The sequence below is a fragment of the Microcaecilia unicolor genome, chromosome 5 (assembly GCF_901765095.1).
Source record: "Microcaecilia unicolor chromosome 5, aMicUni1.1, whole genome shotgun sequence".
NCBI classification, from domain to species: domain Eukaryota; kingdom Metazoa; phylum Chordata; class Amphibia; order Gymnophiona; family Siphonopidae; genus Microcaecilia; species Microcaecilia unicolor.
This window is the reverse complement of record NC_044035.1, coordinates 2,428,687-2,441,796: the sequence shown is the minus strand read 5'-3', so window position 1 is coordinate 2,441,796 and position 13,110 is coordinate 2,428,687. Positions and strand designations below refer to the sequence as shown.

At 44.7% G+C, this 13,110-nt stretch overlaps 1 protein-coding gene across 1 annotated transcript in view; it reads left to right on the top strand.

The window, feature by feature from the left end:
• CUZD1 (CUB and zona pellucida like domains 1) overlaps positions 1-13,110 on the top strand; it is a 69,164-nt gene that overhangs the window by 27,823 nt on the left and 28,231 nt on the right. The window contains 2 exon segments of the mRNA XM_030204696.1: positions 5,527-5,549; positions 5,935-6,107. Of these exon segments, the coding sequence (XP_030060556.1) occupies positions 5,527-5,549; positions 5,935-6,107 (196 nt within the window).

Below are 13,110 nucleotides of genomic sequence, written 5' to 3'. Positions count from 1 at the left end.
GTAGCATGGATTGTTGCTGCTATTTGGGTTTCTGCCATGTACTTGTGACCTGGATTGGCCACTGTTGGAAGCAGGATACTGGGCTAGGTGGACCATTGGTCAGACTCTGTATGGTTATTCTTATGTTCTTATGTAACATGTGATATACACATGTGTTTTATAAAGTACACGTGTAATTGTGCATGTATAGAGTACACTCACATATTTAGACGTTCTTTGAAACAGGCCTAAGTTTGAGTATATGCACACTACTGAGAATCATTGTGCAAGCTTATTTATAAAGAGACACTTGTTGCAAGTCTCACATCAGTGCCCTGTTGTAAAATTAGACCCCACAAGCCAAATGCCAGTTCTCAGACTTTTTAGGATCTTTTCAGCTACTTTACCCATTGCCTTCCTAAATCCCATATCCCTTCTTGTTACAGAAATTAAAAATTACCTTTCCCTTCTTCCACCACTTACTTTTTTTCATCTCATCTCTTCCGTGTTCACCATACTCACTTACCCATTGTTAATCTGATTGTGAGCCCTTGTGCCCAGGCCGAGGCCTAGGAAGGACCTTGGCCAAGGCCTAGGGTAGACCAAACAGGTGCTATGCAATATCACGGGCCACAAAGCCCCACACACTCAGGAAAATCAACAAGCACCACCAGAAAAGGGAAATAGAGCACTCAAGCAGGCCGCAAGGCTGATTGGGAACCCACTCATACAGAGTCCAAGCGTACGTGCCGCAAGGCCGAACTGAAACTGAATTATACGCCGAACTGAAACTGAATTATACACTAGGGAAGGAAAAAGAACAACGAAAAATCCCAGAAGGGACTGGAGCTCAGGCAGCGCACACAGCGCCAGGCAGTGACACAAAGGGAAAGACGTCAGAACAAACTGGCAGATACAGACTACAACCAGAGGGAGAGAATACAAATAAAGGCTACACAGTAACCCAGGTAGCGGAAGGCAGTGCCCACAGTGGAAACGAGAAAGCCAGGGTCAGAGCAGGACATTATAGACTCAGAACCTAAAGGAGCGAAGCTCCACAGAAATGGCCGAGCAGGAAAAAACAGGCTGAAGGAAAAGGCTGCAAGAATCCCTCAGGTGGAAGAGGGCCAGAACCCACCAGGGCCAAATCAAACACAGCACGCCAAGGGCAAAAGCAGACGGAAAGAAAAGGCAGCTTCTAACTAACTAAACCAGAAAAAGTGGAACAGAGCTCACCAGAGCCAAATAACAAATGAGCAAAATCAGACTACAGAGAAAGGCTGCTTTCAAATAAAAAGACAGGAAAGAAGCAGGGCTCACAAGAGTGCAGAAAGGGTTAAAGCAGATAACAGAGAAAGACTGCCCCAAAGAGGCAGGGTTCACAAAAGACACAAACAATAAACACTGCACACAACCAGTTAAAACAGATACTGAGAAAGACTGCCTAAGAAGGCAGGCCTACACAGCACACAAAGGGTTAAAGCAGGCTAGAGGGAAAACTAAACAAACACAGACAAGTCAACACCAACACCACAGCCAGGCAGGGAGAGAGCAGGCAGAAGAGAGACAACAGACCCAGCTGCACTGCAGTGAAATAATCAGGGGAAAGCTAGTAACAACCAGCACACACAGAAACCACAAGCAAACTACAGAGAATACACTCTGTGCCACAAGCACAGACCAAGCAGAACAACGAGAGTTCACAGCTGGAAGAGATAACGCTAGAGCGTCCACTATAGGGAGAGGTAAGTTTAAATAAGGTCTGACATCTGCTGCCTCAGCCGTCAGCGCAATCCCTGACAGGCCAATCAGAAGCAAGTCCCAGTCATTCCCCTGCCTGTCTCAGTAGAATCATAACAACCCATCTTTTCAGCCTTGCACTGTTATTGGTCTCTATTCCCTCTTCCCTTCATCTCAATTTTGAGAAACCTCTTCTTGAGCTCTTATACCTCTCCGGTTACTGCTTGGTTGGTCTTGTTCTATCTTCATGACTGTCTCATCTGCTCTCCACGCATTTTCTCTTGCTTTATTCTCTGGCTGTGGTTCTCCATACTCCCCTGACCCTGCCCTCACTCTCTCTTCTTTTTACATTACATATTAGATCCAAATTCTGGAGCCAAAGATGAAGTGATCTCCTCCTGGTCAGATCTTATTCATATTTCTGTTCTCATTCTTCTGAGATCTATATTGTCTGTGATACCACTAATCACCCCATTACTTCTCAGCATTATTTAATCTCTTAGACAGTGTAACTTAGTCTTCTCCTAGTTCGTTGCCGGAGAACATGGTGAAGGAGGTTAGCTTGGCACAGTTTAAAAAGGGGTTAAGACAGTTTCCTAAAGGACAAGTCCATAAACCACTACTAAATGGACTTGGGAAAAATCCACAATTCCGGGAATAACATGTATAGATTGTTTGTATGATTGGGAAGCTTGCCAGGTGCACTTGGCCTGGATTGGCCGCTGTCGTGGACAGAATGCTGGGCTCAATGGACCCTTGGTCTTTTCCCAGTGTGGTATTACTTATGTACTTATGTACTTCCTACCTCTCCAGTTGCCCTTCTTATATCTCCCAGACTTGTTTCTCATTCATCCAGTGTCCCCTGTCTGAGTGCCCCACAACTCATTTATTTATGTCAAAATTTTTCCTTGGGTGACCTCCTGCAGCTGACACCACCTGGGTGCTGATGACTCTCTGATCGCTTTCTCTGTGCTGGACCTCTTTAGTTTCTGATTGCTCTGCTCTTTTTTTTATGTTTAAACAATTTTTATTGAACAAGCAATAAAACATTTTACTTTATGGATGCTCTCCATGGAGTAGCCTAGTGGTTAGTGCAGCGGAATTTGATCCTGGGTAACTGGGTTTAATTCCCACTTCAGCTCCTTGTGACAGTGAGCAAGTCACTTAACCCTCCATTGCCCCAGGTACAAATAAGTACCTGTATATAATATGTAAACCACTTTGAATGCAGTTGCAAAAACTACAGAAAGGCAGTGTATGAAGTCCCATTAACAAGATTCCAGGCACAATCTCAACGAGCAGCAACATTCCATGTAGAACCCCAAAGAATAGCAAGATTCCAGAATCCCAAAGAGTAAGGAGTGGAGGAGTAGCCTAGTGGTTAGTGCAGCTTTGATCCTGGGGAGCTGGGTTCAATTTCCACTGCAGCTCCTTCTGACTCTGGGCAAGTCACTTAACTCTCCATCTCCATTACCCCAGGTACAAATAAGGACCTGTATATACTACCCTGTTTCCCCGAAAGTAAGACATCCCCCAAAAATAAGACCTAGCAGAGGTTTTCCTGAATTGGTAGATATAAGGCCTCCCCCAAAAGTAAGACCTAGCAAATTTTTGTTTGAAAGCAGGGCCGCCGAGAGCCGGACAAGGCCGCCACCCCCACCCGAGGTCGCCAGGCCCCCCCTCCACCCACCCTCCGTCGCTCCCGGAACTAACCTTAAACGCCTCCTTTCACCTTCGCAGCAAGCAGCAGCAGGGCAGACCTCTCCTTCCTTCCATGCCCCGCCCTTGCGGACGTTACGTCAGGCGAGGGCGGAACACGGAAGGAAGGAGTGGCCTGCCCTGCTGCTGCTTGCTGCAAAGGTGAAAGGAGGTGTTTAAGGTTAGTTCCGGGAGCGACGAAGGGCGGGCGGGCCAACCCCGATCCAACCCCGATGTTTCCCCGAAAAATAAGACCTAGCGCATTTTTGGGGGCAAAAATTAATATAAGACAGTGTCTTATTTTCGTGGAAACACGGTATGTAAACTGCTTTGAATGTAGTTGCAAAAACCACTGAAAGGCGGTATATCAAGTCCCATTCCCATTCTCTAATTCAGTGTGTAAACATCTAAACTCTCAGCTTACTCCACTTGTCCCTTTCTTCTTAAGCTTAAGAGAGGGGGTCACTGGGTGTGCGTGTGGAGTCTGAGATTGGGTCAGCTCTATGGCTTTGAAATTCTCCTGTACTGCAATTTCCCATTTTTATCCGAGTGCTCAGTACCACTAACATCCTGCCTGGGAGTCAAATGCTTATCCTCACTCTGTTACGCCTCTGATGTGCTCCTAAAATCTTATCTAGGGGTCTTCTCTACATTCACTGAAATACTATGTTTTGGGGACTCCTGCCCATTTACTAAATCATATCATTTCATCCTTATTTTATTTTATTTATTTGTTACATTTGTATCCCACATTTTCCCACCTATTTGCAGGCTCAATGTGGCTTACATAGTACCGTAAAGGCGTTCGCCAATTCCGGTATGAACAAATACAGTAATGTGGTGGTAGAATAAGGTTCGTGTGTGCAGACACATTAGGGAATCATAGAGAGGAAGAGTTATTATATTCCTCTCTCCACATCCTCTCACTAAGATCACTGCAGCCTCCTGTCCAACCAGCCCAACTCCTACATTCCCAATCCAGCAACTAGAATCCAGATCCTGATTTCTAATATTTTAAAGCTGGGGGGGGAGGGGGGGAGGGGAGAAAGCAGTCCAAATTCCAAAATAGCAGGATTTGTGCAGGACAGCACTGTGGTTGAGGACAGGAGGGGCTCTCAGTACTGAACACTAGGAGGTGCTGTAAAGCAAAAGGTAGATTATCAGAACTCTGTGTACGGTCTCAGTACTGAAATGGGGGTGGTGGGGGATCCTGAAGTGCAGGAATTTGGTATGCTGACAAAGCTGTGTATGAGGGTCTCAGCACTGGAATAGTGGGGGGTGCTAAAGTGTAGGAATGACATATACTAACAAAGCTATATAGGGGGGCTACTATAAGACAAAGAGTGAGGTACATTGATTGAGCTGGGGAACTGTGTGCAGTACAGTCTTTGTGAGCAAAGGGACATGGACGTAGTTTAGGATGGACATAGGAGGTGGTACCCCCCCCCCCTCAATGCTATAGGTGCTACTACTACTACTGAATTGGTTTCCTTCCTTCACCTCCATTATGACTTTTTTGTCTCTCTAATGAGGATCTCCATATTGGAATAGCAAGGGGTGTTGCAGAGGCAAGAGTGAGGTACTTTTGTAGAGTTGTTTCTGAAGGTCTTAGTACTGGAACAGCAGGAGGTGCTGCAGAACAGGAGTGAGGTGCATTTGCCAGATCAGTAGAGGCAGGAAATACATCACAGACACGGTTGTAATTAAACAGTATCTGGAATTTTCTTCCACTAGTATTAAAATTGATAACAGACTATTTACAGTTTTGAGAAGCAAATCTCTCCTCTCGGTACCCTTCTCCACCACCGCCAATTCCAGGCTCCGCCCTTTCTGCCTCGCCTCTCCCTATGCCTGGAATAGACTCCCTGTGCCCATACGCCAAGCACCCTCACTGTCTATCTTCAAATCTCTACTCAAAACCCACCTCTTCAATGTCGCTTTCGGAACCTAACATTGTACCTAGTAACCTAGACTGCTCCGACTATTGATTGTCTACTCCAATTATTGCTTGTCTGCTCTCCTTGTCCATCTTGTCCTCTAGATTGTAAGCTCCTTTGAGCAGGGACCGTCATTCTTTGTTTACTGTACAGCGCTGCGTAACCCTAGTAGCGCTCTATAAATGTTAAATAGTAGTAGTAGTAGAAGCACTAAAGATTTGGCTGTTTGGGAAGCAGGAAGCTGAATAACAGAAGAGTACTGGGTATGGAAACAAGGGCTACCTCGTCTGTGTGCCAGTCTGTTTTCATTTTACTTCATGTTTTTACTTGAGGCTTTTTAATCTTGTTGATCTGCTTTGTACATTTTGTCAGACGGAAAAGCCAGAATATATATTTTATAATTGCATTAAATTAGTTGAGTGGGAATATGATCACATGACCACAACCAAATTCTAAATTCAGAAGGGGGAATTGGATTATTACAAGTTATTATACAGAATAATTGATGCATGTGAGTGAAGAGATGGAAATGAAAATGTCATGTTTACATACTGACTCTGGCATCCCTGCTTTCCTGCAGTGTCTCTTTCATGCTCTGCTGATTCCATGACGGTAGTGATCAAGAACTCCTACCTGACGGAACTCGGTTACCGTTCAGAAGACCTGACACTAAATGATCCAAACTGCGGACCAGCTACATCCACACCCATCTCCTTCTTTGTACCACTGATGGGCTGCGGGACCATGAGAACGGTAGACATTTTATGCTTATTCCACAGTCCTTATGATCTTAGAGGGCTCAAACTGAATTCTAGCAGTATGAAAAACAGATATTTATATTTCTTTGATTTTCATAAACTGATAGCCCATTTTCTGTAAATTTACACAACAGCTGTTAACATTTATTGCCACGAATATGTCTCATATCTGAATATAAAATCTTCTGGCCATTAGAGAACTCCTTACACCATTTCCCATTCCAGTCAGTAGAGGGAGCTCCTCACCCATTAATATGTTTTCCAGCCTCTAATAATAAGTACATATATATTGGCATACTGGGAAAGATCAAAGGTTCATCAAGCCCAGCATCCTGCTTCCAACAGTAGCAAATCCAGGTCACAAATACCTGGCAAGATCCCAAAAAAGTACAAAACATTCTATACTGCTTATCCCAGAAATAGTGGATTTTCCCCCAAGTCCATTTAATAATGCTCTATGGACTTTTCCTTTAGGAAGCCGCCTAAACCTTTTTAAAACTCCGCTAAGCTAACCGCCTTTACCACATTCTCTGACAACGAATTCCAGAGTTTAATTACACGTTGAGTGAAGATAAATTTTCTCCAATTCGTTTTAATTTACTGCATTGTAGCTTCATCGCATGCCCCCTAGTCCTAGTATTTTTGGAAAGCGTAAACAGACACTTCACATCTACCCGTTCAACTCCACTCATTATTTTATAGACCTCTATCATATCTCCCCTCAGCCGCCTTTTCACCAAGCTGAAGAGCCCTAGCCACTTTAGCCTTTCATCATAGGGAAGTCGTCCCATCCCCTTTATCATTTTCATCGCCCTTCTCTGCACCTTTTCTAATTCCACTATATCTTTTTTGAGATGTGGTGACCACAATTGAACACAATATTCAAGGTGTGGTCGCACCATGGAGCGATACAAAGGCATTATAACATCCTCATTTTTGTTTTCCATTCCTTTCCTAATAATACCTAACATTCTATTTGCTTTCAGCCGCAGCAGCACACTGAGCAGGTTTCAACGGATCAACGACAACACCTAGATCCCTTTCTCGGTCTGTGACTCCTAACGTGGAACTTTGCATGATGTAGCTATAATTTGGGTTCCTATTTCCCACATGCATCACTTTGCACTTGCTCACATTAAACATCATCTGCCATTTAGACACCCACCTGCTTATAATCGAAAGAGAAAAACGCCTATATTGTGACCCAAATCGGGAGATAGACATTTATCTCCCAAAAACGAATAAAGCGGTATAATCAAAAGCCAAATTTGGACGTTTTTAACTGCACTCCGTCGCGGATGCGGACAACGTTGATGGGGGCGTGTCGAAGGCGTGGTGAAGGCGGAACTGGGGCGTGGTTATCTGCCGATCAGAGATGGGCGCCTTTCGCTGATAATGGAAAAAAAATATGCGTTTTTAGTGAGAATTTAGGGCACTTTTCCTGGACCCTGTTTTTCCACGAATAAGGCCCCAAAAAGTGCCCTAAATGACCAGATGACCACTGGAGGGAATCGGGGATGACCTCCCCTGACTCCCCCAGTGGTCACGAACCCCCTCCCACCACAAAATATGCCGTTTCACAACTTTTTATTTTCACCCTCAAATGTCATACCCACCTCCCTGGCAGCAGTATGCAGGTCACTGGAGCAGTGGACTTCAGGCAGGTGGACCCAGGCTCATCCCCCCCCCCCCACCTCTTACACTTGTGCTGGTAAATGGGAGCCCTCCAAACCGCCCCCCAAACCCACTGTACCCACATGTAGGTGCCCCCCTTCACCCCTTAGGGCTATAGTAATGGTGTAGACTTGTGGGCAGTGGGTTTTGAGGGGGATTTTGGGGGCTCAACACCCAAGGGAAGGGTGCTATGCACCTGGGAGCTGTTTTACCTTTTTTTTTTTTTTTGTAAACGTGCCCCCTAGGGTGCCCGGTTGGTGTCCTGGCATGTGAGGTGGACCGGTGCAGTACGAATCCTGGCCCCTCCCACGAATAAATGTCTTGGAGTTATTCGTTTTTGAGCTGGGCGTTTTCGGTTTCCATTATCGCTGAAAAACAAAAACGCCCAGCTCGAAAAAAGATAAACGTCCATGTTTTTTCGAAAATACGATTCAGTCCGCCGCTTCACGGACCCGTTCTCGGAGATAAACGCCCATGGAGATAGGTGTTTCTGTTCGATTATGCCCCTCCCAGTCTCCCAGTCTCGTAAGGTCCACTTGTAATTTTTCAAAATCCTCCCACAATTTAACGACTTTGAATAACTTTGTGTCATCAGCAAATTTAATTACCTCACTAGTTACTCCCATCTCTAGGTCATTTATAAATATGTTAAAAAGCAGCGGTCCCAGCGCAGACCCCTGGGGAACCCCATTAACTACCCTTCTCCATTGAGAATACTGACCATTTAACCCCACTCTCTGTTTTCTATCTTTTAACCAGTTTTTTATCCACAATAGAACACTACCTCCTATCTCATGACTCTCCAATTTCCTCTGGTGTTGCCCAGTTTGTTTGCGTCCCTAATTTCCTTTAACATTTCTACATCCGTCTATTCATCCTGGCCAGGCGGACGGTAGTACACTCCTATCACTATCCTTTTCCCCTTTACACTTGGAATTTCAATCCACAGTGATTCCAAGAAGTGTTTTGTTTCCTGCAGAATTTTCAATCTATTTGATTCAAGGCTCTCGTTAATATACAATGCTACCCCTCCACCAATTCGATCCTCCCTATCACTACGATATACTTTGTACCCCAGGTCTCAGAAATGCCTATTATATCTAATTTTTCATTTAGTGCAATATATTCTAACTCTTCCATCTTATTTCTTAGACTTTTGGCATTCGCAGATAGACATTTCAAACTATGTTTGTTGTTCCTATGTACATCATGCTCAGTACTTGACAGTATTAATTTGCAATCTTTTGTCTGATTTTCATTTTTATTTAAGGACACCTGATCTACTACGGTCTCTTTTGCAACCTCACTATCAGGATACCCTATCTTCCAGTAGAGGATGCTGTTCAGAAAAAGGTGCCTCACACATTTGTCTTCTATTCTAGACTCTGGTCACTAGAGGGAGCTTCTAAAGCACTGATATCCTATTCCAGTCACTAGAAGGAGCTCCTCGGCCATTCACATTCCATTCCAGCCTCACATAGGCCTGTCTCTGATCTATTCTAGTCCCCAGTCGCTAAAAGGGGCAACATCTTATCTCACGCTCTAGTTACTAGAGAGAGTGCTTAACACCAAGTCAAATGCTGATGTTTACATCAAACTGTATTATAATAACTTGGTGGTCTTTACCCAACAATGATTTTACTTCAGAAATAAGTAAAACCAATAAAGTTTCTGTACTGAAGCCACTGTGAAATCCCAGATTTGTTGAATTAGAGATATCATAGGTTTCTAAATACTTATAAAATTGCTTGGCCACTGTGCCTTCCATGATTTTTTTGTAAAATGTGGAACATTAGTAATATGTCAATAATCAATTAAATTATCATGACTGACATTCTGATTAAGGCATTGGTGTTAATAGGATTAATTAAGAAACGGCACTATCTAAAGTCTGTAATGACCTGTTCCTTGCCAAATCCAAAGGCCACTATTCCATCCTCATCTTCCTCGACCTATCCGCCGCTTTTGACACTGTCAATCCCAATTTACTTCTTGCCACACTGTCCTCATTTGGGTTCCAGGGCTCTGTCCTCTCCTGGTTCTCCTCTTATCTCTCCCACCGTACCTTCACAGTGCATTCTCATGGTTCTTCCTCCACCCCCATCCTGCTCTCTGTTGGAGTTCCTCAGGGATCTGTGCTTGGTCCCCTTCTTTTTTCAACTACACCTCTTCCCTGGGCTCCCTGATCTCATCTCACGGTTTCCAATATCATCTTTATGCCGACAACACCCAGCTTTATCTCTCCACACCAGACATCACTGCAGATACCCAGGCCAAGGTATCGGCCTGCTTATCCGACATTGCTGCCTGGATTCCAACCGCCACCTGAAACTGAACATGGCCAAGACCGAGCTTATTGTCTTCCCACCCAAACCCACTTCTCCCCTTCCTCCACTCTCTATCTCAGTGGATAACACCCTCATCCTGCCCGTCTCATCTGCCCGCAACCTTGGAGTCATCTCCCTCTCCTTCTCTGCGCATATCCAGCAGATAGCCAAGACCTGTCGCTTCTTCCTCTACAACATTAGCAAAATTCACCCTTTCCTGTCTGCGCACACCACCCGAACTCTCATCCACTCTCTCATTACCTCTCACCTTGACTACTGCAACCTACTCCTCATTGGCCTCCCACTTAGCCATCTAACCCCCCTTCAGTCCATTCAGAACTCTGCTGCACGTCTTATCATCCGTCAGGACCGATATACTCATATCACCCCTCTCCTCAAGTCACTGCACTGGCTTCCGATTAGGTACCGCATACAGTTCAAGCTTCTCCTACTAACCTACAAATGCACTCGATCTGCAGCCCCTCCCTACCTCTCTACCCTCATCTCCCCCTACGTGCCTACCCGTAACCTCCGCTCTCAAGACAAATCCCTCCTTTCAGTACTACAGGCTCCGGCCTTTCTGCCTCGCCTCACCCCATGCTTGGAATAAACTCCCTGAGCCCATTCACCAGGCCCCCTCCCTGCCCATCTTCAAATCCTTGCTCAAAGCCCACCTCTTCGATGTCGCCTTCAGCACCTAACCACCATACCATACCATATTCAGGAAATCTAGACTGCCCAACTTGACATTTCGTCCGTTAGATTGTAAGCTCCTTTGAGCAGGGACTGTCCTTCTTTGTTAAACTGTACAGCGCTGCGTAACCCTAGTAGCGCTCTAGAAATGTTAAGTAGGAGTAGTAGTAAAATACAGGGCTCTTTTTACAAAGCTGCGCTACCGATTAGTGGCGAGCTGAATGCAAAGAAGCCCATGGGAAAAGAATGGCCTTCTTCGCATTTAGTGGACCGCTAATCAGTAGCACAGCTTTATAAAAGGAGCCCAAATTTTGCAGCCAGGTAGTAAGCCAAACAATGAATTTGGAAGGTGGCATTATACTAATGTAAAACGTTATTCCATTCCCTCTTTCCGGGTTAATGCCATTCTCCCTCACCTTCTTCCCACCCTGTCCTTCCTGAATGAATTATAGCCCGGTATAACTAAATGCCAGTCATAGATCTCTATGAACGACGTTTCCATGACCGCCACTGAATGCAAATCATCCACTTCCGTCACAGCCTCTAGATTCAGAACCTTATTTCCCATATACTGAACATGGCCTGTGCGCAATTAAAGAGGTTATGATCACAAGGGACATTTCCCATTCCAACCAATAAAAAGCAGGATGCAAGAAAAGCAGACATAGTGGTAAAGGAGAAAAACAGCATTGATTAGTGAAAAGGTGGTTAAGGCGGTTAACTTAGCGGACTTCAAAAACGGATTGGATGGCTTCCTGGAGGAAAAAGCCATAGAATGTTATTGAATGGACGCAGTATTTCTAGGATGGGCGGGACAAATTGCTTGTTCTTTTGGCTGCTGTGGGTGACAGGTTGCTGGGCTTGATGGACCCTTGGTCTGTCCCAGCATAGCGATGCTTATGTACTTAGTGAGTTGTCAGTTCCAAGCTACAGATAGGACAAATCACTCCTATCTGTACCCTTCTCCACCACCGCTAACTCCAGACTCCGCCCCTTCTGCCTCGCATCACATGCCTGGAACAGACTTTCCGAGCCCTTACGCCATGCGCCCTCCCTGCCCATTTTCAAGTCCTTACTCAAAGCCCATCTCTTCTCCCTTGCTTTTGGTGCCTAACCACCTTCCCCATTCATGATACCTACACTGACTACATAGTTTGTTACCTTTAAATTGTAAGCTCTCTTGAGCAGGGACTGTCCTTCCCCATGTTTAAACTTGTACAGCGCTGCGTAACCCTGGCAGCGCTATAGAAATGCTAAGTAGTAGTAATAGTAGTAGATTATTCTGTAAATCGGGTGGAGAGGGCAGAAAGATACAGACATATTTCCGTTTGTATAGGAGAGCCACAAGCTTGATTACAAGCAATTTCAAATGCACCTGGATAAGTTGTCTGTACATGTTACACCTTACAAACTCCAGGAGACCACACATCTCAGCAATATGTAAAAAGCTTTCAATGCCTATCTCACAGATACCCACGCTCAGTCCTCCCCCATACCTGAAGCATTAGGTGTACCGGACATTTGAATTTCAAAAAATGTTTTTTAAATTTTTGGAAATGATTCCATCACACAAATCTCTATGGAAGTTGGCTCCAAAGAGCAGGTGCCAACCAGAAAAAGGTGCAGTCACACGTAGAAAACCAGTGTGCTGAATTAAGGGAAGGAATGACTAGCCTATGAAGGGAGAGCGATCCAAGTGTAAAGGAATAGCTAGAGATCCCAAGTATATTGTCATAGAAAGCTTTATGTACTAATACTAACAATATAAATTTAATTCGATACAAAATAGGCAACCAATGGAATGACAGGTACAGTGGTGTGTACGAATAAGGACCTGTATATACTATGTAAACCGCTTTGAATGTAGTTGTTAAAGCCTCAGAAAGGCAGTATATCAAGTCCCATTTCCCTTTCCCCCTTTCCCTTATGACATCACAATATCAGAAGTGAGCCAAGTATCGGGCAATCAAGCCATTGTGACATCACTGATGAGGTTGGCTCTTATTGGTGGAATGAGTGGAGGAGTAGCCTAGTGGTTAATGCAGTGGACTTTGATCTTGGGGAACTGAGTTCGATTCCCACTGCAGCTCCTTGTGACTCTGGGCAAGTCACTTAACCCTCCATTGCCCCTGGTACAAATAAGTATCTGAATATATGTAAACCGCTTTGAAATTAGTTGCAAAATACCACGGAAAGGCGGTATATCAAGTCCCATTTCCCTTTCCACCTTTCCCTTATGACATCACAATATCAGAAGTGAGCCAAGTATCGGGCAATCAAGCCATTGTGACATCACTGATGAGG